The 26,365-nt window shown below is 50.4% G+C and overlaps 1 protein-coding gene across 2 annotated transcripts in view; it reads right to left on the reverse strand.

The window, feature by feature from the left end:
• SH3RF3 (SH3 domain containing ring finger 3) overlaps positions 1-26,365 on the reverse strand; it is a 346,149-nt gene that overhangs the window by 63,392 nt on the left and 256,392 nt on the right. For both annotated transcript variants that reach the window (XM_046663562.1, XM_046663563.1), the window contains exons 6-7: positions 14,837-15,007; positions 12,655-12,908 (exon numbers count right to left, since the gene is read on the reverse strand). In XM_046663562.1, the coding sequence (XP_046519518.1) occupies positions 12,655-12,908; positions 14,837-15,007 (425 nt within the window). The remainder of the gene's footprint in view (positions 1-12,654; positions 12,909-14,836; positions 15,008-26,365) is intronic.

Below are 26,365 nucleotides of genomic sequence, written 5' to 3' on the forward strand. Positions count from 1 at the left end.
CATGAGATCTAATTACACGATCGATCGTGGGTCTCCGGGATTCAGGCCGCGTCCTGGTTTCCAGGAGGTAAAATATATAAAGGCTGATCTATGATTTTAAAAAACTACTCAGGGTTTGGATGGGTTTGGATCCTCCCTCAATGTGGCTCCACGTTTCAAAAGGAGGAGGAGCCAGTGGAGTCATTTAATCACCCCGAGGCGACCCAGTGACTCAGGCAGTGCTCTTGGGGCCATTTATCTGCCCATCTCCTGCATTTGCACTCTCCCTCACCCCAGCCCACCGGCCCCTCAACGGAAGTGACAACTCCGCAGGGGAAGGGCAGTCACCCTTGGGCCCGGGGCTCAGTCTGCAGGGCTGCTGCAGCTTCTCCCTCCGGAGGGCCCTGCCAGCTCACCTCCACCTCCGGCGGGCTCCCACGTGAATGCACGTCACCTTGCTGAACCCCATGCAAAGAAGAGAGGGCGTTCCAGAAAGTGCTAAGCCTGTCTGCCATGTGTTCTCTCTGATGCCATCTCCTAACCTCTCCCCTTTCCTTCCCCTCAGCTACTCCAGCCCTGTCTGGTCCTCACACAGGCGAGTCTCTCACCTGAGACTTGGTGCCAGACTGTCTGTCTACAGACTGCTCTTCCCCCAGAGGGCTGCCTGGTGGGACCCTCGCTGCCTCCAGTCAGCCTGGCCACCTTCTCAGAGTGGCCTGCCCCAACCAACCACTGAGCAATGCCACCTGCCTCTGGGGTCTCGGCCCCTCTTGCCTGTTCTAATTTTCCTCTTCTCCCAAGGCACTCATCTCCTTTTAGTGGTCTGTGTATCTCATATCGATGTTCATGTTGGTTCCCCCACCCCTACAGTGTGAGCTCCACGGGGGGACAGCTGCTGCTTCGTTCACTGACACATTCCAAAGAGCAGGACCAGTGGTTGGCACGTAGTGGGTGCTTCATAAACTTTTTGAATGAATGAACCAGTCTTTAAGAAAAGAGAACCTCAGCTGCAACATCTCTGCAGATTCCACAGAACTAACAACTGGAGAGAAAGAAACACCCATGAGAAAGAGCAGCATGGCTCATGCACTGGCTGGTGGGAGAATCTGAGGTTCCACTGACCTTCAGTAGCATTTACCCTCAATTTCACCCACCCCTCGTCACCCAACCTTTTGCTGACCTAGACTACAGCCCTCTAGTGACCCTATGGGTTAGCAATGCCAAAGCAACCTCGTCGACAGACGTAGGCTGTCTGAGAAACTGCTACGAATGCTCAGTCTGGTCCCCCTTTCCTCTCTGTAAACCTTCAGTGTGCTTCAGTAACTCTGGTCCTTGGTCCTGTGAGCCCTCATGCAGTCCACTGTTCTGTCCCCAGGACCTAGAAACGGTCCTGGCACCCAGTGGGGGCTTTATAAAGAGTAGCTGAATGAATAAATGACCTACTTTATCATCAGCTTTGTCCTTCCCCTATTCTCAAGTCTCTCACTTCTGACTTTGTGGATGAAATGAATACTGGAGACCCCCACGACTTCAGGCCAACCTCTGTCTCAACTCAGCCACATCCAGACCACCCTCCCTCCAGTCTGCAGGACACAGGGTCTCCCCAGTTAACCCCTTCACCCTCTTCTTGACACTCTCCCCTGGCTCAGCCTCTGCTCTCCTGCATTCAACTCCTCTATTGGCTCTCCTCCTGTAATTTACTAACCAAGTCAAGTCTCTCCCATTTGAAAAACAGTCCTCCTTCTGTACTTTGTGTTCTTCTGGCTAGTAGCTCCTTTTCTTGCTTTTCTTTCTACCTAACAATCTTGAAATAGTGTCTACACTGGCTCTTTCTTACTTTTCATTCATTTCTTTGTATGATCAGTATTTGCTTTCATCGCAGTTTTCGTCTCGGCTCTGTGTTCTGGATCAATTTCTTTGTACAGCTTTCCAGTGTCACTAATTCCATCTTCAACTGTGTCCAGTCTACAGTTTATGTCACCCATGGATGTTTTCAATGTAAATAAATATATTTTTCTCTTTCCAAAATTCCAAGTTTGTTCTTTTTCATGTCCAGCAGTTTCTGACTCATAGCTATCCATCTGTTATCTTTTTTCTTCATAAACCCCTGATTTTCTTTTTTTTTGGGGGGGGTGTTATTCTTTCTTCTTCCTCTTAGAGATCTTAAATACACTGATAGCAAACACTTTTTCAGATTTCTCTCTCATTTCCCTCCCATTTCTTCGCTTTATTGCTCTCTTTCATGCATTAGTTCTCCCCCTGTGCTCTGAGATTTGAGTGTGAAGCTCATCTTGAGCGTGAGCGCCTTATTGATGCGGTTTCCTCTCTTTGCTCACCTCTCTGGGTCTGGCAGTTCTCTCACTGCTTCTCTCTGGCTCTGCCCTGCAGGGATGGTGCTGATCTAGTCCCCAGGCCAGAGCCAAACAGCTCTGTGACCAGGTGGGACTCTCTGTTCTCGCCCAGACCCAGGCAGGGGCTCAGCATCGATCGTTCCCTCGGAAGTGGCTGCAGCTGCTGGAACCAGCGCACTCGGCTCTGGGCCTCTGACACTTACTAGGGCCTTCTTGTCCACATTCTCCTGCAGGAGCTGAAAGTCAGCCAGCACCACCTCCTTTTGGTCCTGGAGCCTGGCAGGCCAGCGCTTCAACCCCACTTGGTATTGTGTGTTCCATTTTGTTTAGACCCATAGAGTTGACTTTTCAAAAATTTAAAAACAAAGCTCTCTGTGTTTAGAACAGAGAAAGTAGGGGATTTCTACATAAGCTCACTCTTCCGTACTGTCCAGGAGTCCTCCATTCGCCTCTCCTTCTACTGAAACACGGTTTCTCACCCATCATCCCATCAAATATTACCTGGGCAAGATCAATATGATTCTACCTGTCACCAAATTTAATGCACAGTTTTCTGTCTTCAGAAAAAGTATCTGTTAATCTAGTTGTTTATCTTGACACTAGTATCACATTGACTTGATTACTGTAGCTTTACAATATGTCTTGAAATCAGTGTTACACTTCCAACTTTGTTCTTCTTTTCAACGTTGTTTTTGGCTATTCTGGGTCCTTTCATGCCATATGAATTTGAGAACCAGATGCCAGTTTCTACAAAAATGTTGGGTGGGACACTGGTATTTGATTGAATCTATAGGTCACTGCTTGGAGAATAAACACCTTAACAATATTGTCTTCTCATCCATAAATAAAGTATATTTGCCTACTTATTTAAGTATTCCTTCAATTCTCTTAGCAATATTTTGTAGTTTTCAGTGTACCGGTCTTCCTCACCTTTGGTCAGACTTATTCCTAAGTCATTTACATTTTTCGATGCTATTAAAATTGGTATCTTTTCTTAAATGTCAATTTCTAATTATTCATTGCTAGTATGTAAAAATACAATTGATTTTGTATATTGATATTGTATCCTGAAACCTTGCTGAACTCATTTACTAGCTCTAAAAAAAGCTTTGTGTGTGTGTGAGTGTGGATTCCTTAGGGTTTTCTATATAAGAGATCACGCCACCTGCAAACAAAGATAGTTTTACCCCCTCCTCTCCAATCTGCATGCCTTTTATTTCTCTTTCTTAACTTAATTGCTCTGGCTAGAACGTACAGTGCAACACTGAGCAGAAGTGGCAGGAGTGGACATCCTTGTCTTGATCCTGATCTCGGGGGAAAGTTTCCAGTCTTTCACCATTAAGGTCTGATGTTGGCCGTGGGTTTCAGAGATGCCCTTTAGCAGGTTGAAGAAGTTCACTTCTATTTTCTCATTTTCTGAGAGTTTCTATCAGAACTGCATGTTGAATTTTGTCAAAATTTTTTTTCACATCTATTGGACTGATCATATTATTTTCATTTTTTAGTTTGTTAATACAGTGAATTATATTGATTGCCAAGTGTGTAATGAGACCTGGAATTCCTGGGATAAACCCTACTTGGTCATGATGTATTATCCTGTTTATTTATTGCTCTATTTGACTTGCTAAAATTTTGTTTAGAATTTTTACATTTATGTTTATGAGTGATAGTCTGTAGATTTATTTTCTTTTTAATGTCTTTGTCTGGTTTTGGTATGAGGGTAATGCTGGGTTTATCGAAAGAGTTAGAAAATATTCTCCCTTCTTTTCAATTTGCTGGAAAAGTTTCCATAGAATTGTTATAATTTCTTCCATAACCATTAGGTAAAATTCACCAGTGAAGCCACTTAGGCCTGGAGTTTTCTTTGTGAAAGGTTTTTAACTAACTCAATTTCTTTAATAGAAATAGGCTTATTCAGGTTACTTACTACTTCTTAAGTTTATAAATTTGTATATTTCAAGAAATTTATCCATTTTGTCTAATTTGTTGAGTTTATTAGCATAATATTTTTTATAATAATCCTTTATTATCCTGTAGAATCTTAAGTGATGTCCCTTCTACTATTCCTGGTATTGATAACTTTTGTATTCTCTCTTTATCCCTCTGGCAGGAGGTTTATCAATTTTATTATTGATTTTTTCAGTGAACCCAATTTTGGTTTCATTGATTTTTCTCTATTGTTTTTCTGCTTTCTATTCCATTGATTTCTGCATGATCTTTTCCTTTGTGGTTCCTTTCTTCTTTTTATTCTAGTTTCATAAAGTGAAACTGAGGTAATTGATCTGAGAACTTTCTTTTTTTTTTTTCCTAATACAGGTGTTTAGTGCTATAAATTTCCTCTTAAGTACTGCTTAAGCGGCTTCCTACCAATGTTGACATGCTGTGTTTTCACTTCACTCAGTTCAAAATGCTTCTAATATTACTTTTGATTTCTTCTTTGATCCATGGGTTGTTTTGAAGTGTGCCATTTAGTTTTCAAATATTTGGGGATATCTTTGTGTTATTAATTTCTAATTCACTCTGTTGTAGTCTGTGTAACCTGAATCCTTTTAAATTTATCGAGATTTAAATATTTTGGCCAAGAATATGGTTTATCTTGGGTAAGGGTTCTGTGTGTACATGACAAGAATGTGTAGTTTGCTGTTGTTAGGTAAAGTACTCCAAAAATGTCAATTAAGTCAAGTTGTTATAGTATTGTTCTAATGTTCTACATTCTTACCAATATTATGTCTACTTGCTCTCTAAGTTATAGAGAGAAGGATTGAAATCTATGACTACAATTATAGATTTGTCTATTTCTCCCTGTACTTCTACCAATAATCACTTATTGACATATTTTGAAGCTCTGTTATTCAAGGCATAAATATTTAGTCCTTTTGATGAACTGACCCCTTCAACATTATTAAATTGCCTTTTTTGTTAATAATAATATTCTTTGTTCTGAATTCTACTCTGTCTGCTATTAATATAACCACTCCAGATTTCTTTTGATTAGCAAGCCTGGTACAGTCCATCCTCATTATTTACAGATTCCATATTTGCAGACTCACCTACTAGCTAAAATGGATTTGTAACCAAATGAGTACCTGTGGTGCTTCTGTGGTCATTCCCAGACATGCACAGACGAGCAAAAAATCTGAGTCACTGATGCTGAAGTGTAACAGGATAGCACTCTGCTTTCTTGTTTCAGTTCATACAAGGACGCCCAGGAAAGAGACGGGAGGCGGCAGGCAGCGCAGTGCAAGAAGCTCCAGCTCTGCGGCCAGTTGGATGGGTTTGAATCCCAACTTTGTCACCTCTTAGGGGGGTGGCCTCAGGCAAGTCACTTAACACTTCTAAACCTCACTTCTTCTTTAAAAAAAAAAAGAATCTACCAAGATAAGTTGTTTCTAGTATTTAAGATTATAATCTATGTGAGATACACACGCGCACACACACACCTATTTCACTTAGGAGCAATAGTTCAATATTCACTAATTCAGTGTTCATGGAAACTTTATAGAACATAACTACAGTGAATTATGAGAATCAACTGTGTATCTTGTTCCATCCTTATACTTTTAACTTATTTGCCTTTTTATATACTTTATATATACTTTAATATTAAAATCTGTTTCCTGTTCACAGCATATGGTTCAATCTTTTTTTTTTTATAATAACTGACAATCTCTGCATTCTACTTGGGGCTATTTATACCATTTACATTTAATGAGATTATTTATATGACTAGTTTTAAATCTACAATTTACTACATGTTTTGTATTTGACCCATGTATTCTTTGTACCCTTTCCTCTCTTTTGGATTAACTTGAAGTTTTTGTGATTCCACTTTATTTCCTCTGTTGGGTCATTTGCTGTAACTCTCCATTTTCATATTTAGTGGTTGCTTACATCTTTAGTTTATCGTAGTCTACCTACAAGTGTTCCCATAACTCTTCAGATATAGCATAAGAATACTTACAACACCCCAATACAGTATACAGCATATACTTCCATTTCTCCTGTCCCAACCTTTGTGCATTTGCTATTATACACTTTACTTTTACATATGTTTTCAATTCCAAACCATGTTGTTTTTATTTTTTTAAATGGTTATAATTTAAAGATATCTAAATAATAAGAAAAAATCTTACATATTTATGTAGTTACCATTCATTCCTTCGTAAAGACCCACATTTCCATTTAGTATCAATTTCTTTCTTCCTAAAGAACTCTAACATTTATCATAGTGTGGGTCTATTAATGATGGAATCTTTTAGCTTTACAATGTCTGAATAATTCTTTATTTTGCTTTCATTTTTGAAAGATATTTGTGCTGGGTATAGAATCCTAACTTGACAGATTTCTTTCTTTCAGTTCTCCACTGCCTTCCCACTTGAAGTGTCCCTGACAAGAAATCTGTCATTGTTATTTTTTTCCCACTTTACAAAATGTATCTATTTTCTCTGGCTGCTTTTAAGATCTTCTTTATCACAGACTTTGAACAATTTGACTAGATTTTGCCTTGGTGTAGTTTTCTCCATGTTTCTTGTGCTTGGGATTCACCAACTGTTGTTGATTTGTGAGTTTGTAGTTTTCAACAAATTTAGAACAATTTTGGTCATTATTTCTTCAAATAATTTTTCTGTCATGCCTCTTTCTCCTCTACTTTGGGGACTTTAATCTCATGTATATTAAGCCACTTGAAATCTTCCCATTGCTCGCTGATGATCTGTTCAATTTTTTTTTTTTGAGGAAGATTAGCCATGAGCTAACATCTGCTGCCAATCCTCCTCTTTTTGCTGAGGAAGACTGGCTCTGAGCTAACATCCATGCCCATCTTCCTCTACTTAATATGTGCGATGCCTGCCACAGCATGGCTTGCCAAGTGGTGCCATGTCCACACCCTGGATCCAAACCAGCGAACCCCAGGCTGCCAAAGAGGAACATGTGAACTTAACTGCTGCACCACCAGGCTGATCCCCTCTATTCATTTTTTAAAGTTCTCTTTTATCTCTGTGTTTCATTTTTCAGAGTTTCCATTGTTATATCTTAAAGTTCATTAACATTGTCTTCAGCAGTGTCTGACCTGCCATTAATTCCATCAAGTATATTCTTGGTCTCATGCACTATAGTTCTTATTTCTAGAAGTTTGATTTGGGTCTTTTAAATATCTCCCATGTCCCTACTTAACATTCTAAGCATATAGAATGCAATTATGATATATGTTTTAAGGTCTTTGTCTGCTAATTCTAACTTCTGTGTCAGTCCTGGGTTGGCTCTGATTGCTTTATCACTCTATTGCCCGTTACGTGTTCCTGCTCCTTTTCATGCCTAGGGACGACAGCACTGACAGCACTGGTCCTTCTTTCATTTTTCCTGGCTTTGGGTAGTTTCCTCACATGCACATGCTGACTAGTTCACAGTATACCACTCAACAGGGATGCTCTGCATCCTCTGGGCTTTCCCTCCCTGTGCCACAGCCTGGAACTTCTCTCCAGGTGTGTATGCTGGGCCCATCTCTTTGTTTCCCATCTCTCGCACATCACTGTTCTTGGCTTTCTAACATCTGCCATCTTGCAAACTGTCATTTTATATATTTGTCTGTTGTTTTTTAGTTGTTTCCAGTGGGGGGATAATCCTGTCCTCATTACCTTAAGCAGAAGTCTAGCTTTATCTTTTAGACACAAATATCCGATTACATCTACTATTTAAAACCCTCTAAGGTGCTCCACTGCCCTTAGGATAAAGACTGAAATTCTTCGACGTGGTCTAACAGAACCTTCATGCTCTGCCCCTGCTTACCCTTCAGCGCCACCTCAAGGCCCTCATCCCCTTGCTCTCTCGCCCTCCCCTTGCTCTCTCGCCCTCCCACGCTGGCCTGCTTTCGGTTCTGTGGCCCCAGCCTCTGCCCGCATCAGCTTCTCCCACTGTCACCTCACCCCTGCGGAGGCTACGCTCTACTCATCTCTGAGATCTAAAAGGAAATGTTGGCTCAGCAGAGAAACTGTCATCAAAACACTATACTTCTCCTTCCATGGCTTTTGTCTGAGTTTATCAAACTAACTAAAGTTACCCCAGTAAGGGCTATGGTCTTTCTCAACACATGGCTCTGTCCTTGCTGGTCCCTCTGCTGGGACTCTTTCTCTGCTTTGTCTCCTCAGATAGTTCCTATTTGCCCTTGAGGAATCAAGGCAGCATCACCTCCTCTTGAAAACTTTCCACAAACCCCTCCCTATTTCTCTCCTACTTTCCTCCCCAGTCTGAATGCGATCTCTCTCCTGCATGCTTTAGTACCCTACACATGCCTCCACCACAGTGTTTTCAAAACTCTCTTATAAGAACTGGTTTTCTTATCCTTCTCTCTAAGTGGGGTTAGAAATGGGGTCTATCTGGTTCTTCTCTGTGTTTTCAGACCCTAGCAGACTGCCTTGTGTGTATCTAGCTCTCTTTCAGTGCTTTTATGCTGGTGAACACATGGCTGCACAGGGCTCTCGCCCCTGCCAGACACTGATATGAGGATGTGTGGACCCCAGCACTTTACAGTGAGAGCTCTGCCCTTGGGAAAAGGAGCTACATTAATCAAGTAGAACAAATCATATTGGATGTTATGGGCAATGCAATTACACCTTTGTGAGACTGCCTGCCTTTAGCTCGAGATGAGAACATTGATGAAACACTTCTCAACCGCCTGGGCTGGGTTTGCTGGAATGGGCAATTATTGCACGAACAATCCATTACTTGTACTGTCAACAGTGTTTTTTCTCTCTTGAAATGCAGAGTGAAGTGGAAAATGCTGTGGGAACTCAGTGGCATTTAATTCACTGGTATGACGCCACAGGAGCCATTCTTTAACGTGGCTGTGACAGCAATAGTGTGGGGACAGCATTAGGTTGGAATGCACTGGGAAAGCTGTTTTACCCATCCTGTGCCTCACGCTTCCCATATGTAAAATTAAACTGCTGGAAGAGAATGCTTGTCACACCGTGGTGGTTACTATGGTGATTGATGACTGAGGCGCAATGCGGTACTGCCCTAGCCATGCCCATTTCTTTTGATTCTGCTTGTTATTTCATGGAGGGAGAAATGACTGGCAGGCCCCATTTTCTTCTTTGAATTGAGGAAGTTGCTAGGAAGGTGTGGCATGGAAAGGCCATTATACTGGCATTTTGTGCAGATAACCCAGGGCTGCCATGCTGGGCTGTTCACTCTCAAAGGGACAGGGCTGCCGGAACCTTCTCTGTCATAGCACACAGGAAACTCTTGTATGACATGCTGGGGTAAGTGGGTGAGATGTGCATAACGAGAAGGGACCTGGTGGGACGTTAGCTTCCAGGGCCCGAAGATCAGTATCTCTGTGTACTTCTGACCCAGCTGAGCACATCAGCAAGCTCTGCGGTGCACTCACTGGGTCACTTGGCTACTACAAGGCTGTGTCCCCAGCTACAGGCTCCCAAGAACCACCATCAGGTGAGCTTGAGCCATGCCAGGGCACGGCTAAGAAGGTAGTGGTTGGGGCCAGAGATGGGACACCGGGTGATACCGCTGCAGAGCTCTTTCAGTAAAAGACAACTAGCTCCTCCCCAGGGCCCTGCAGGCAAGAGCTGCAAAGACACAGAACTCACTCTTGGCTAATTTAAACAAAAAAGAGATATATGAAAGACTCTTAAGTGCTCACAGTCTGGGGTGGCAGAGGCAGTCCTGGAGGCTCTGTGACACTTCCTTGGTGCAGACCCACCACTGCTGGACACAGGCACTACCCAGCATGAGGCTGGGCAGTGGGCATCAGACCCACCCTGCACCCACGGAGGATCAGGCTATGAACCCTAGAATTGCACCCTGCACCCACTGACAGTTGGGTACAGGACCCCAGAAGTCCAGCCTGCACCCACTGACAATCAGGCACGGGACCCACGAAGTCACTCTGCTTCTCCTGAAAAGCTAGATGTTTTCTCTACCACCTTCATCCTCAAAAGGCATCCACATGGCCTCTCCTGTTGTCTTCCAAATGGAAGTCATGTGCAGGTGTATCTGTCCCCAGTTTAGATCACAAGTCTGCAGGGTACTTGCAAGGCAGGCTAGAAGAGCAGGGTCTGCCTTCCACCAGGGATGGCAAGATTCACACATGGGATGTGAGCCCCATGTCGGGAGCCTGTCCCAAATCAGCCAGCGGGCCACAGTGTGACCAGCACCCACTGTACCTCTCAAAACTGCATGTCATTAACTTCCCCCACAAGCCAGTCCCTTCTAGTCTCTTCTAGGTCAGGGAATGCCATCGTCATTTTCCCAGTCAACTGGTTCCAGAAACCTGGAAACAGGACGTGGTTCCTTGCTTTCCCTGAGCACTTCCATCCAGTCCATCCCCAAGTCATAACCATCCTGCCTCCTAAATATCTTGTTATTTTGTCCCAATTCTGCAACCTCACTCACTGGGTCCAGGCCCATTGCCATCTCTCACCTGGGCACAGCAACACCTTTCTAGTGGCTCCTGGCCTGAGGCTGCGCCACGCCAACTCCTCCTCCAGCCATGCCTGGTGATATTGGTAAGGTGTCATCCCTCTGGCTTAAAATCCCTTGGTGGGTCCCCACTGCCTTTAAGTGAGAATACACCCCTAGATCGTTGGTAACAATTTATGTTGACTTTTTTGACTCTCATGCATTGAGTACTCTAATAATATTCTTATTTCTCTAACAGAGAATAAAAATAGCTAAATGTACTGAATACATACTAGAGAAGCCATTCTGGATGGTTCTCAGACAACATCCTCAGAGGTAAGTGCCATTCTACAGAGGAAGAAACCGAGGCCATGGCAATTACGGCAGCCCCAGCATTCAAACCCAGGACTGCCTGCCTCCCTGCTCCCGTCCCAACCAGGTGTCTGTTTGCTCTGTCTTTACTGAAGTGCTTGCAGCTGGCTGAGCAAGAATGTGCTTGCTCCCACTTCTGTTGGTCTGACTATCCTCTCCTCCAGCTTCAGAGGGCAACCTTCTTTGTGTTCCTGCCTGTTACTTTGCTGCTGCTTGTGGGATGGACCTCTGTGAGAAGGCTTTCCCATCCTCCCAGCCTCCATCACATCCCACCCTCCTGCACAGCCGCAGGGCCCTCCCAGACAGCTGCTCAGTCCGTGAGAGCGGAGAGCAGAGACGGGTCCTGTTTTGTTAGCAGGCACGCTGACTGAAACGGACCACACTCTACAACACTCAGGCTGGTTAATATCACATTCAGGGTTCCCTCAAGGGCTCAGCAATTCTTCCTGCCGCGTGCAAGCCCGGACTGGCATCAGCATGGCAATGTGCAGGCCACCTTCCCCAAGAAGTAATCAGGTGAGCAAGTGGCATCTAACCTCCGCCCCATCACAGGGACTTGGGGGAAAATACGGCCCTGGCTGCGCTAAGTCCCATCTCCACTTTTCACACTCAAGAAGACACTTTCTGGAGCACCTGTAAAGGGTCGTCTTCTGGTTGGCTAGATTCTAAGAAACAGTGTATTTTAGTGCTCCAAAGAATTCGTGTTTGTTTTGTCCTTTGAGCCTTACTTTGAGAAGGGAGAGGATTTCTGAGAGTCAGGTTGGGGTGTGTCATTTAATGAAATTCAGAGTTCTGTCCCCCGGTCCGCTGTTCCCTTCACTGCACGGTGACGATGTCACTGGTTCTGTGGTTTCAGGAGGTCACTGGAGTGGGCTCCCAGGAGCATCACGTAAGTCAAGCGCCAGTAGTTCTTATTAGCTCAGTGTTAAGCTTCCAAGTAAGATGTGTTTACCTTCTCTAGGCCTTTAAGATCCGCCCCATGATTTCTCTTCATCTCACACCACACTGGGAGCAAGCTGGATTTTCTTAAATTATGTCAGCCTGGCTATTGATCAAGTTGGCATGAAGGTGAAGGATTAATGACCGGCACTCTTTCTAGCCTCAGAGCATTTCAGAAAGGGAACACCCAGGATCTGGGTCTCAGTCCCAGCTTGGTCAGTGAGATGCAGCCTAACTGGGAAAGCCTTAAGGGCCTGGCACGGGGAAGGCCTGTGCAGCTGATGCACCCCTGCTCATGGGGGCATCCGGAGGCACCAGTGTTAATCTTATTAGTCCACGCAGTCCTCTTGCTATAATGAAATGTATAAATATTTGTGAATTCTCTAATCCATTTCAGCTGCCAGGATAGGGTAATATGATAAGTCAATAAATTTCCCAGAGATCAGCAGAAGCTTGTGATTCTGATAAGCAAATACAATTTGCCCCACCATGGACTGCTTGAGACCTGGGCCAAAATGTTTCTCACATTTTGTGTCCCTGAGACACTCCCTTGTCAAGTTTTTCAGCAGAGTGAGATCCCCGGGGGTCTGGTGCGTACCTGTGGGGATGGTGCTCCGGGCCTGGCTGGCCGCCGGCTGTGTTGAGTGCCGCAGACAGCTGCCCATCGTGGGAGAGGCCGCCTGGTGCTGGGCCTGGGCCTGGGGTGTGGTCAGGGGAGGGGTGGGCCTGGTGGCAGTGGCTGGGCTGCTCAGACTTCCACCGCCTGGGTGGATGGTTGCGGCCATCCCTTTGGCCAGTGGAGACCCTCCAACCACATTATTCCGGGGTGGCCCAGCCCCTCCTACGGGAACCCTGAGAGAACAAAGCAGAATGAAGTCAGGCGAGGGCACAGACGGAACCAGGCCACACAGGCCAGCGCGAAAGGCTCGTCCCTCCCTGCTGGACCTGAGAGATGACAGCATGTAGTCCAGGGGACAGATCCTAAACCAATGCCAAGACAATCCTGGTGGGCAAACCATGCCCAGGGCTTGAGTGCGACAGCAGGGCCCCCTTTCTAAGACCTTCACGGGGCTAACTCTCAATGTGAATATCTAAGAAATAGCAAAAGAACCCTGAGAAACAGACAAATGACCCCAGCCAATCAAACATTTTGTACCAGAGCTGCTGCCTTGATTCATTCTAACAAACAGCTGTGTGTCCCCAGACACATCCAGGAGGGACGATGACTCGGCCACACCCCACGGGGCTCGGCATGTGATGGCAAGGGACAGCAAGGACCGGTCTCCGTCTGGACATGGCCACCTTCTTGCTTCTGCTGGCCTCTGGGAAAGGGCACAGACAGACAACGTCCTTCCGAGAGATGTCAGGGAACTGGCAGTCTCAGACCAGAAACAGATGCCCTTTCACCCCGGAGCTTCCAGAAGAAACCAGTTGAGAGTGCAGGGTGTCAGAAGTCAAGAGGAGCACAGCCACTCTGAGATGGGCTTCACCCCTTCGTCCCGCACGCATGTCCACCAAACGTACACACCGGCCGAGGGGTTCAAGGTGTGGCGGAGTCCGGGGCTTGGAAGCTTCTGTGGGTTCACTTTCGGGGGATCAGACGTCTTCCAACTGTCCAGGAGTCAGGTAAACTCCCCCTCTGTCCCCTGAGGACCTCAGTAGTGAGACACAGGTGGCCGCGTGCAGGAGAGAACAGGCGCTGCCAGGTCTGTGGCCACTGGGCCGGTAGGCGGGCCCCACCTCCAGGCTCATATGCCTGAGCCGTGACCTCACTTGGGGAAGAGCCATGTGCCACTGAGTCAGCGCTTCTGCACTGCAGCCGCGGGAGAAGGGTTGGCCGTTCCAGGGCCGTGGGACCACGGAGTGGCACCTTCTTCCTTAGCCCTTAGAGCTGCCCGAAGTCCCCTCCCGCGGGAACCGTTGGCCAGCCTGCCAAAACCATGAATGTTTTTAAATCACATCTGCCACCTGTTGAACTCACTTTTACCATAGGAAATAATTTTAAAAACTGAATAAAGTGGGCTCACAAATTCCGGGCCTTTGCAGGTAGGGCCGTCAGACAAGGGGTGAGCGAGCCATCTCCAGGCCAGCACTGCTCTGCTTGGCGCTTTGAGAACTGTGAGGCGGTGTAGCCACCAACACAAGGTCTAGGCGCTAAGATTTGCATGGCAGCCTTGCTCCAAAGACAGCAGAACCCGAAGGCTGTGTCTTCAGTTTATTTGCGTGTTCTGGAGTGTTATCACAGGGCTGTGCCAGACAGGGTTCCATTAGTGAGACTGACAAATAAAATCAAGCAGCAGACACCTCATCCCAGTGGAAAATTCTCAGACAACTCTGGATTACCTCTGCAGTAAATTCCTAAAATTCCCTTTTGTATTTTATAAAAATAAAAAAACAGAAAATTTCTAAAACACAGGAACGCACAAGGAAGAAAAGAAATTTTAATTACTCATAATGCTACCACTCAATAACAACTGTTAACTTTTGAGAATATATAACTTTTCCTTTTCATATAGGCCTATGTGTGTGTTTTATGCATAGCAGGTCTCTATGTGATGACACAGAGGCTGGGGAAAGACAAGCAAAACCCAGTTCAGAAGGTGAAACACTTGCCACGCAGACCTCTGGTTCAGGGCTGCTCGGAGCTCACGGGCCAAGCCCCGCGGGCAGGGGCCCTCGAAGCCTTCTAGATGGTGTGTTTGAGTGGCCCCTCAGGCAGTGATGTCAGCTGCTAGGGGATGTGGGGCAGCTCCCCCTCTCCCAGGCAGTGATGCCCTCACCTGGAGACAGGCGTCACGTAGTTTCCTGGGAACACCCCAGAGAGCCCGGTCCTCAGGGACGTGCCCTTGAACCAGCCGTCCTGGCACTTCTCAAGGACACGGTACATCTCGCCCTTGCGCAGTTCCAGCTCGTCACTCTTCTGGGGCTTGTAGGCGTAGAGCGCCAGGTACCTGCAGGCAGAAGAAGCAGGGCCCAGGATGAATGGAGGCTGGCGGGGCGGGCAGGGGCGCCTGGCATCACCTGGTCACATGTGAGCTCATCTGTGGATGAACCTAGCCTGAAGAGAGCAGTCGATGCCGTGAGGCTTGCACAGTGCATCTGACCTACTGCTCATGATCAAGCAGCCAGGCAGTCACAGGGGCCCCCAGCACGGCCACCACACATCTGCAGACCCGGGTCCTGGGAGGACCCAAGAGTAGCGGACAAGCCTCCGCTTGGTGATGCTAGTGCCCACGATCCCTCCGCAGCCCTTCAGGGGCCTGGTAGGCGGGCACTTGGCACCACCTTCCATCTGATAGCTCGGTGAGGCTACACGCCTCGTCCAAAGCCCTAGGGATGGGTCAGAACTAGATCCCTGGGGACCAGGAATTTGGGCCTGACCATTTTTTTCTAAATCTCATGGTCATGAGAAAACTTTAGGGAAAATGGAGAGTGAACTAAGTAGGTCTGTGTGGGTTTCCTTCATCTGGTCTGACTCCGCCCTGGCTTGCCTGCCTGGCTCTTCCAATCAACCTGAGCCTGGAGAGAGCTCAGAAGCCCTTTTTAAAGAAAAGAGTCTAGTTAGGGAGGTCTTGGTTGCATTCTCCCTTGCAATATTTGTACCATGACTAATGGTTTAAATTCTACTTTCCTTTACAGTCTATTTAAGACACATAAAGAACAAACCTAGTGTTGTAAGTCCTGGCCTAGGCTTCAGAAGCTGTGCCTTGAAGTCAGCCCCCGTCCTGGGGCGAGCACTCGTGTGACGCACCCCGCGGTGCTCGGCCCCAGTCTCACGGGTCCTTGTAAGGGCTGGGTGAGCCTTGCACGGTGCTTTCCTACTTTGTGGGTCTGGGAAATGGCTGGCTTTGAACTGATGGAGAGAACTGGATCAGACAACTCTATTTGCTTATAAGATTCAGGCTGGAGAGTGGGTTGGGGCTCAGATCCGTAGGACACCAGAGATGGATGTGACTGACACGTCATCTCCTGGCTCTTCCACCAGGATGGACTACTTGGGGGGCACACTGACCCTTGCCAGGGCCGTGGCTCCTCAGGGCGCACGCACGGCAGCATCTCTGCAGCATCCCTGCGGCATCCGTGCATGCACGGCTCTGAGGAGGCTCCCAGACCCCCCAGCTCCCTCCTGACCCTGGGAGGGCCTTCTGAGTAGGGAATCTAGAAATGGGACAGGATTCACTAGGGTTCAAGTGGGAGAGAGGAGGCCGCCTGGGCCTGAGAGGCCTAGCGAAGGACACACCAGAGCAGGATGAGAATTCTGAAGGGAGGAAGATGTCTTGGCCTTAAAATAAAGTGGAAAAAGGTAAAACAAAATAAAAGCTGCCACCCCTTCCAACCTCCTAATCCTACACACAGCAGGCACCTCTGTTTGCCCCTTGGAGCCCGGCCTTGTTGACCTGCCTTCTCTCCGGGCTTCCCACCCTCGGCCCTCTCCCGCTCTGGACATCGCAGGATGAAAGGGGGCTCACATCTCTGCTTCTTTCTCTGTGCAAACAGATGAACCCTGACAATCAGGAAGGACTCTGTGCTTCATGGGGGAGAGATGAAGCCATCACTCATGAGGACCCTCCGCTTGTGATGGGCAGAAAATCCACGTTTTTGACACAGTGTCCAGGCGACACATGAAGAGACCTAGGTGGCCCCTTTGTGTTCTACGTTTGATGACTCCCAGGGAGCTCTTTGATGGTGACGGAGGAATGACTACAAATGGAAAAGTCACGTGAACACTGCCTCTACATCACAGGTGCCGCGTGCCCTCCACCTCCACAGGGAGGGGAGGGGTTCCCACACCGCTCAGGCTTGGGCACGGGAAGGAGGAAAAGAGAAAAGAAGGCCGGGCCAGTGGGAGGCCTGTGAACCGATACAAATGATGCACGACTTTTCGTGCCTGCTCTCAAGGAAACATAATTCAAGCATAAATCCTGTCTGTTTCCCTCGTTCTGTCTCTTCCTGATGTGAGACAATCTTTTTGATTCTGTGGCCAGTGAATACACGGTAGCCAGGAGCAGAAGGCCAAGCTGGGGTGAGGGCTCCGTGGGCTGTGTGTGTGCAGCACAGACCATGTCACACAGCCACGTTCCCTTGGTCAGAGAGAGAGGAACCACACGCTGCCCCTGCTCCTTCGCACATCTGGGGACCGACACAGGGCTCTCTTCCCCTGCTTGTTAAACAAGGTTTGAGGACTGAGGTTCTGTTCCACCCACTCCTGGGGCCTGTGCGGAGCCTGGACAGCACAGAGTGGCGCTGTGGCCCCACTGCATGGCCCACTGCTGGCCTGCAGTCCCCCACCCCTGCTCCTCCATCCCCAGGCCCAGGAGGAGATCAAGTTCCGTGGGCCTCATGCACATCCTTCTCCTCCCTCCAGGCCCCTGCTGGCTGCTGGCTGTTGAGCACTTCCCTTGAAGGACCGGGCCACCAGCCATCACTTGGTGTCCTGGACAGGACTCTGCGGGTTTCCTGTGCACCTGAGCAGCGCCATGCACATGTGGCCTGGGATCACAGAACACACGACAGGGAGAGCATTACACCTCAGGCTTCCTCCCGGCCAAGCCCTGGGGTCTATTGCCCAGAGCTCTGCGTTACTGAAGACCCCTTTTCCAAAGGCTCCTTTCACACGTGGAAATTTCAAGGTGGCCGACCTCCTCAGGGAGGGTGCTGTGTCGAGTTTAAGTTCCCTCCCTTTCCTCTCTCATCTCCCAGTTTCTCACCACACTCTTGTGGGATCAAGGGAATTTGAGCAGCTGTGACCTCTTGTGACAGATCATCCTGTCCTTAGCTAGGATCCTGCAAGAGGCAGCCATCTGCTGACTTGTGGCCACCTCTACCTCCTGAGAAGGACAAGGGCCAGTGTAGACGGAAACCAGAGTCTAGCGTGGAGGAAGGGGACCATGCGGACAAGTCTCTAGCTGAGGGGACCCACCAAATCTTGGCTCAGGGAAGCTTTACTCCAAGCTATATATACTGTAATATATGTGTACTATGTATACACACTGAATATACTGACCATGCTCCTGCCCCAGGGCCTTTGCCTGTACCTTCCCCTCCCTCTGGGGCTCTCATCTCTCATCCTCCTGTTCCACTCCCACTACACCGTGTGTTCCACGAGGCAGAGATCTGTATCTGTTTTGCTCCCTGCTCTGTCCCCAGGATCTACAGTAGCGTCTGGAAGAGAGTAGATTCTCAATAAACATTTGTTGAAAAAAGAATAAAATAGGCGCTCTGGTTTTGAGACTAAGATAGGCAGGAAAGGGGGTGTGGGTGTGTCTGTGTGTGCACATATGTGTGCATGTACTAAAACCTGTTTTGTACTGCCCCAAGGTCTGCCAGCAGACCTTGAACACAAAAATAGTGGAGAGCAATCAGGTTTTCGCTTTCCTCTTCTAGGAGGCCAATGTGGGGAGTCGGGACTACGGGAGGAAGAGATGGGTGATGGGAGCCATAGGGAAGAGCTCACGGAAGCGTGGAGGGGAAGGCAGAGGGAAGGGAGCTGCAGGCTGCTGATCTCTAAAAAGGAAGGAGAGGAAATGAAAAGGAGAAGTGGAGGCTGCAAGACGGGGCAAGAGAGCGAGCCGGTCCAGGAGGGGCCGAGGCGGCCTGGAAGAGCCCACAGAAAGGAGAGAGCAGAGACGGGGGTGGCAAGCTGTGGGGAGGGGAGGGAGGCGGCCCAGAAAGGTGGAGGTAGGAGACATGAGTCACAGGGGGGTAGAAGCCAGGAGATGAAGAAGCTTGTTCCAAGAGAGACACCAAATCAGCTCTGCCAGCTGCTGGAGGTGTCAAGGACTCCTCGACCCAGGCCACGGCGGTGGCATAGCAAAGGGTGCCTCCGACTGGGACCTCTTTCCTGACCCCTCCATCTACCCTTCCAGCCTCTGGGACCTGGGTGACTTCAGAGGGACCCTGCACTGTCCATCTGCTGAGTGGAGTATGAAGCTATGGACAAGGGGATCCTGTTCCCAGTCATCTGCCAAATAAGGAAGCTGTCCCTGCCGGAGAGAGGACAGACCCCAGGAGACAAGCATGGACAGCTCACGTTGGCTCAGGAGCCCACGGACTGGGACTTGCACCTGCCCACAGCTGGCTCAGCAAGCCATGTCCATTAGCATCCAAATTCCACAGCAGGGAATTCACACTCCAGATTTTAAAAATAAAGCAAGTGTTAGCAACTGCGATAAATACCCCACAAACCATCTGAACTGTTAACAGTCCTGTTTGTGATCCTGGGGGAACAGCCATCAAATAACTGGAAGTTCTCTGTCTTCCGGGAATGAGCTGACCCTCTCCCACGCAACACTTCAGGGCCCACGCCGTGTAGGAAGCAAGGGCTCTGGGCTCACTTCTCAGCATAAAGGGCCATTTTCATCCTTCCCCACCAAACAAAAATGAGGGTTCTGTAGGTTGTGGGCTTCAAATCATCTTGATGAAGACTTTTAAGCCAGCAAAGCCTTCTTTAAAATTCCACTTTTATTTTAGATACACATAGACATGGTTTCTAATGAAGTAACAAAGGCAGCAGCAGGGGCAGACAAGAGGTGAACCTGGCTGGACGCCTGCTGCCTGGTTTGTCCAAGCTGAACTCCGTGTGAGGGCCACAGCGCCGCGGAGCGGGAACGACGGCACCTCCCCCTCCTGTACCACATCCTGGGCACGGGCCTGTGAGAGAAGCGTCCCTTAGGTCCGCTGGCAAGAGGCGCATTCGGATTTACCCTACATCATGGCTCTTCACACGGACAGTCCGGATTCCGCACAGTGGGAAGTGGCTATTTCAGCCAGTTTATTTATTAGATTGCCCATGATACACACACCTCTTGGGGGCTCACAATGGACAGTGCAGACAGTGTCATTTCCAAGGAGGCCATCAGCACCATCACCCCCAAGGGGCGACGTGGCCCTCTTCCTCAAAGCACAGCTCTCAAAGTCATCAGAGTAAAAAACTCTGACTTTACCTCATTTGTAAGGAGTTGATGTCAGGGCCCTAAGGACAGCTGTGCAGAGCTCCACCCCCACCCCAGGAGCCCTGGGCCACGGCTGGGGCAGGAAACTGGCCTTCGCTACGTGCCAGCTCTCCCAGGGGTGAACTCTGAGGTTGGGGTGACCCCCTACCTCATGGCTGAGGAACTGAGGCTCAAACAGACGGAGCATCTGTGCTCCCGCAGCAAGTTAGAGGCAGGTGGGCTTCTGTGGCCCAAGGCCTGGGCAGGGCCCCACGGAGGCTGCAGCGAAGGCCGTAGGCCCTGCCGAGGTTGCCCAGGCGAGGCCAGGTCTGGAGCCGGAGCCCATGGGGCCATGGCATGGGGAGGTGCTGCCCCGGTTTGCACCAGGGCACTAACACGCTTGCTGTTTTCAGCTTTCTTTTAAATTTACTCTGTCAGTGAGTAATACCTCCTCTGGTCTCAGTATTTCAAGTGCAGCCTCCAGGTGTGCGTTGCCGGGACTGGGATGTAAATAAATCTGACTTCACCTTGAAAAATCTCTGCCCTCGGACTTATTTTTCCTTTGGGTGCCTCAGAGGGGAAACCAAACGCAGATGGGTCTGCCAGGTCGTCTTCTGCATGTGGTGTCTGCAAATCTGGCGCGCAGCTCCTGCTGGGCGGGGTGCTGACCTGGCGTGGGGGAATATGTCACATGGCATCTGCCTTCCTCTCGGAATGACTCGAGGGAGAGCACGGGACAGACCACAGTTGAACAGAAGATGCCCCGCCCACTGTCAGCCTGAGGCCTGCAGCTCTCCCCGCCTGCGCCAGGTACCAAGTCACTCCGTCTGGGCTCTGAGTGACGGCCACAGGGGTGCCATCTCTGCACTCCCTTTCCACTCACATCCCCTTGGGCGTGCCCTGCCAGTGTCTGGGCGAGCTGTCCTCAGGGAGCCTGCAGGGGCTGTGGCCAGGCACGGGCACAGGCCGACTGTGGAGCAGGGCAGAGCAGGCAGCACTGCGTGGTGCTCACCCTCTCGGTTCCCAGGGCCCTGCTCTCACTTTCCGTTCCTTCACAAGGCCTTGGTGGCTTTATACAGACCTCCACGGAGGGCTCAGGGCAGGCTCAAAAGCACGCATAGATCAGACAGGGGCTGCCCCTCTAGGACCAGAATTCATCTCTGCGGATTCACACAAAAGAGGTTGGTACTAAAAACACCTTATTTAAGGCAACAGTAGGAGAATTTGGTTCAGAATGCTTTCTTCCCCTTCACCCTGTAGCCAATATGGGGCTTTTGCGCCAGTTAGGAAAAGGTGTCCTCTCCTCTAGGCAGACCCGAGAGTGTGAGACAGGGGTGGGATGCCAGGCCCCGCAGCCCGCCCCCAGGCGCCCTCGCAGAGACAGGGTCGACTGGACACGGCCGTAGCTGTGGCCACCCAGCTGGGCACCGCACACTGTCTGTTCTTACATGCAGCCTGTTAGGAATCTCTGAGCACAGCACTCGCCGCGTCACTTGCTCATTTCTATAGCAAGACATTCACTTGCTGTTAACTGTCTACAGATTTCCCTCCTGCCCTAATCAAGGAGGGAATTCAAGGATTTCAGTGCCCTCGTTAATTTCTTGCCCTTTTCCTCGACAGGATGGCTTACTTGTGTGTCTTCTAAAATAAACAAGACTCTTTCCCATTCCTCCTGCAAAGAGCTCTGCTCCTGCTCTTCTGGGTGCCGGGGCCACATGGGCCCAGACTAGCGAGACACATGCCCGCTCATTGACTGGATTCAACAGATGTCTTCGAACGACTGCCAGGTGAGCCAGCTGGTGGAGCACCTGCTCCCGGGCAGGGGGAGGCGGGTGGTGAAGGTGCCATGTCAGGGTCTACACAGGTTGCCACGGGGCCTGGGAGGGGACTACCCACAATTGGAAGGCCAGGTAAGCCCTCCTGAAGGAGATGACAGCCGAGCTGAGGGAGCCGTGAGGTGACGAGATGCTGCAGCTGGGGCTAGCGGTGGGTGCAGACGCTCAGAGGAGAGAAGCGGGCAGCATTCGGGAGCTGTTCAGACAAAGTTCTCTCAGGTGGAACCCAATGCTGGGAGTCCGAGGGAGGAAGGAGCTGGGGGCCGCGTGGCCATGAGGCCAGTGCGGGGACTGGCGTCCCTCCTACACTGAGCTCACGGGAAACGTGCCGGTGGGGCTGTAGTGCGGTGACCCCCACGGAGCAGCCAGCAGCAGCTGCGTCACCGGGGAACTTGTTTGACCTGCACAGTCGGGGCCTCACCCTAGAGGAACTGGATGAGACCCAGCAATCCGGCTTCCACAAGCCCTCTGGATGTTTCTAAAGTTGAAGACCCACCTCTTTCTGGGTGTGGTGAGGCCCAGCCCTGGTCCCCACTCAAGGGCCACAGCACTGTCTCCCAGAGTGGGCCAGGGCTGCCGACCGTGCCACGGTGCCCCCAGTGGGAACTTCCCTGCAGGCTGCTGCTTCACCTGGCACCGTGCAGCCTGAGGCCCACGGGCTCGCTTTGGGCAGGGGAACTGCAGGGCTGCCAGGGTCCAGAGCTCACGGAGGGTCAGCTGAGCTGCCTGCAACCACTGCTCAGTGGCTTGTTCCACATGGGTGCAGCTTCTGGGAGCCGTCCTCAACAAGCCTCAGCCTCGGGGTCGGCTTCCAGGAAACCTGACTTGGACAAACCTGGTGCTGCTGGGGACCCCGCCACCTGCCCGGCTCTTGCTGGCTCAAGGAGCAACTCCTTTCTGTCACCGTAGGTGGCCGGCCAGCACCTTTACCAGGCTCCAGCCTCTGCCTGCCATGCTCCCCGCTCTGCCCAGGGGGTCCTGCTCCTCCCACATGCATTTCTCCCACTCCCTCCCTGCTCAGGGCCTGGTGTGCTCTCTCCTTGAAGGTGACGGGAGCAGCAGGGGTCACCTTCTCCACACCCTGGGGCGGGTGTGGTGACCTTGGAAGTGTGGACCACGAGGCCGGGTGCTGCCAGAGAAGGCTGGACCTGGACGGCAGCCTCACTGTGGCCTGGGCTGGGACTTCTGTTCTAGGGTCCTGGTGCGCTGAGCTCACACTAATCGAGCCCATGGTGGACAGACGCGCAGGGCCAGCCACTGTGCAATGGACGTGTTGGGGAAGATTCCCCTCTCCTGTGCGGGGTGCCATCTGGTCACCAGTCCCTTTCCTAATGTCACAGAAAGTGGGGGCCACAGAGTCATTAGAAGGTGGCTCAGCAACCTCTTGACCCTCAGGACAAATGGAGGTGGGGTCACAAGGAGGGTCACAGCCAGGCCTGCAAGACTGCCCTTGCAGTCCCATGGGAGCAGCTCCCCTCCGCTCCCCCCAAGTAACGGATGCCGCCTCCACCCCAAGCATGGCCAGGAGCATGCTGCCTGCTGCCCCTTGGGCTCCCTCCCCCTTCTGCAGGCAACTCTGCTCCTGCCTCCCCTTGTTTCTCCGGCCTCCCTGATGAGACACCCAGGGCACCCAGATGGCATCGGGTAGTCACACACTTCAGGAGGCTCTGGGTTTTCCCACAGGAACGAGTCTTCCCCTCTGACTGTGGAAGTCTCCTGCTCAGAAGGTGGGCTGCATTCAGGCCCCACGAGGGCGGCTCCGGGAGAGGGGGCAGGGGCAGTCCGCCTTGAGTCTGTCCACCTGACCCCGTGCTTTCCTCCTCCTCCAGCGCCCCTGACTCCTCAGCAGAGCTTCAGGGGACTTGGCCAAGCTGCTGAAGGTGCCGGGACTCTGGAGGCGGCTCAGCCCCTTCCTCGCACGCCCTCGGCTGTCTTCCTAACCCTGCAGCCTTTACTCCCCTTGTCTGGCTCAGAAATGCCCGTGGAGCAGTGGGGGTGAGACATGCCCCCAGCCTGAGTGGTGGCCCAGTCACAGTGCTCGCTACTGACCTTCAGACCTTCAGACGGGCTGTCTCTGGCCCGCAGCATGGCCTCCAGGACCAGACACTCGTTTCTGCCCCTAGGAAGCACTGCAGGTCGGGCAGATGCTGAGGGCCAGGGAGCGGACTTCGGGTGGCTTCCCAATGCCGAGGAGGTGAGAAGACAGGGTGTGGGATCCTGCGGGTCTGCGTGTGTCAAGGTCCCCACAGACGAGCAGCCACCTCCATGCATGGGGTGGGCAAACTGAGACCCTTCTTGTGTTTCAGCCCAACTGAACCCGCAGGAAATCAGTGCCCACGGAAACCTCTTAAACACCGGGAGAAGGGGACAAGAACAACATCCTGCTGCCAAAGCTGACCCGAGAGACCAGGCCTTTCCAGGATGTGGGCTCGTGTTTGAAGGACAACACTTCACCCACAGCAGTCAAACCCACGTGCTCAGAGGACTGCAGAGTGAGGGTCTGTGACTGACGGTCAGCTCAGCCCCGTGGGCACTCCCTGGAGTCCAAGGCCATTGCCATCAGCAGACTTGCCAGCTCACAGCAGCACACTCACCAGGCCATAGATTTCGTGAAGGTAGCGCCCCTCACGCTCAATCTCAGACCTTTGAACACGACTCTTGGCACTGTTTGCGGAAGAACAGTCAGGTGAAGGGCATCCACCCTCCCACCCCTAAAGCCTGTCACTGTAAGCATGGGACTGTTAACTTCTTAGAGTTAAACAGGATGGGCAAGCGGTCAGACCAATCTCTTACTTGATAAGCCAATGAGGTGAATCTAATCTTTCCCTCCCTAGGAATCAAATGAAAACGTGATTTCAAAGGTCATGTTCTCAAAATGGATCATGCACAGTACTGTAACATACATAAATTACCTGCCACAGTGCTTGTCACTTGGTGTATACAGCCATGGCACCCACACACTTACTTACAACAGCCAATCCTAGTCCTGCTGGCACGATTCACCTGCTGCTCAGATGACCACTGTGACCATGGACACAGTCCTGCCAAATCGCTTATCATCCTTTGAAGAAGAGTGTCTGACACATAAGTCTCCCTTCTGTTACCTAAGTGAAAATGTCAACCCAAACAGAGACAGCCATGTGCTGGGGTGAGGCAGATGGGGAGAGGGCCGAGGGCTGAGGACTCAAGTGACCCCTCACCCCCATGGCCGGGCAGGGGGAGAAAGAGGTCCTTCCATACTCTGCCCCAAATTAAAAAGCCCCCCGTGACATGGAAGGCCTGTGCATGGTGGAGGCCTCCAGAACGTCTTCACAGCTCCTGGAGAGGGATATTCTTGGAACTCTATTACCTTTTCGGCCTCAAAGACAGAGCAGCCTTCTTGGGGGCGGACCTGACACATAAGCACTGGGGGCTTGGCCGACGCCAGGAGCCCTCACGGCTGGATGGGAAGGCTTTGGCTCTCACTGAACGAGGAAGTAGTTATCGAGAGCCTGTGTGCAAGGCGTCCATCTGGGGGGACCCCAAAATGAGACTCCTGGGCCTTGTCCTTGAAGAACTCACCATGTCCTGCCTCTCATTTGGGAAACTACATTAGGGTCCAAGCGTCTCCCATGGATGCAGGTCCACCTCTCAGGGATGGGGTCCTGCATCCAGCTCTTCAGGAAAAGCAAGATCACCACCGCCCATCCTTCTCCGTGAGCTCCTGGCCCCAGGTTTGAGTGGAAGCCGCTGGAGCTTGTCTGGGAGACAGAGTCAAAGGAGAGTAACTTCTGTCCAGTGTTGGTGAAAACTTGAATCTCACCCTAAAGACATCTAGAAGGTAGCTTAGCAGTCACGTCCCCCTCAGAAGCTGGGTAACAGACAGGCAAGCCTCACTTTCCTTATGTTTAGCTGTTGGTGGTAACAACCTAATGGCGGCGGAGTGTGCACGCAGACAGAGGGAGGGTGTGCAGGGGCCTCCCACCTGCCGCCAGACGAGGGCGGGCGCTCCGACAGGCGTCCAGAGGGAGCGAGCGGCACCGCGAACTTACTCTACTTCTAGGAAACTTTTTGAAGCTTGGCAAGTTGCTTTTTCAAAAGGCATTTTTTGCTTGAAATACATCCCAGTCTGCAACAACACGGGTTCTCAGTGTCCCTTTGACCGGCATCGCATCTATGGAACTTTCTACCTCGCCACATTATTTACCGAATTCATGTTCTCCACCTTAAAACATTCATTCAAGTCACTGAACTCATTGCCAAGTAAAGAGCAGAAGGCAAGCTAAGTCTTCAGAACACTATTTAAATGGAGAATTTTTAAACTGCACATATCTTTTAAGAGCTGTAATTTCACAAGAGCAGATTTTCTGAACAAGATAAGCCTCTCACTTCCTAGCAGTGACTCACCTGGTTATATTTGGGGACGCGGTGTGACAGTTATGGCTGTTACAACACTGAGCTGCTTCTGAGTGGCTAACTAGTGACGGCTCCTAGCTCCAGGCCGCCCAGCTCTGGCTGCCCTCTGCCCTCCGGGGCCCACCCCTGACCTTCTCAGGGGCCTCTG

This window comes from Equus quagga, chromosome 5 (assembly GCF_021613505.1).
Source record: "Equus quagga isolate Etosha38 chromosome 5, UCLA_HA_Equagga_1.0, whole genome shotgun sequence".
NCBI classification, from domain to species: domain Eukaryota; kingdom Metazoa; phylum Chordata; class Mammalia; order Perissodactyla; family Equidae; genus Equus; species Equus quagga.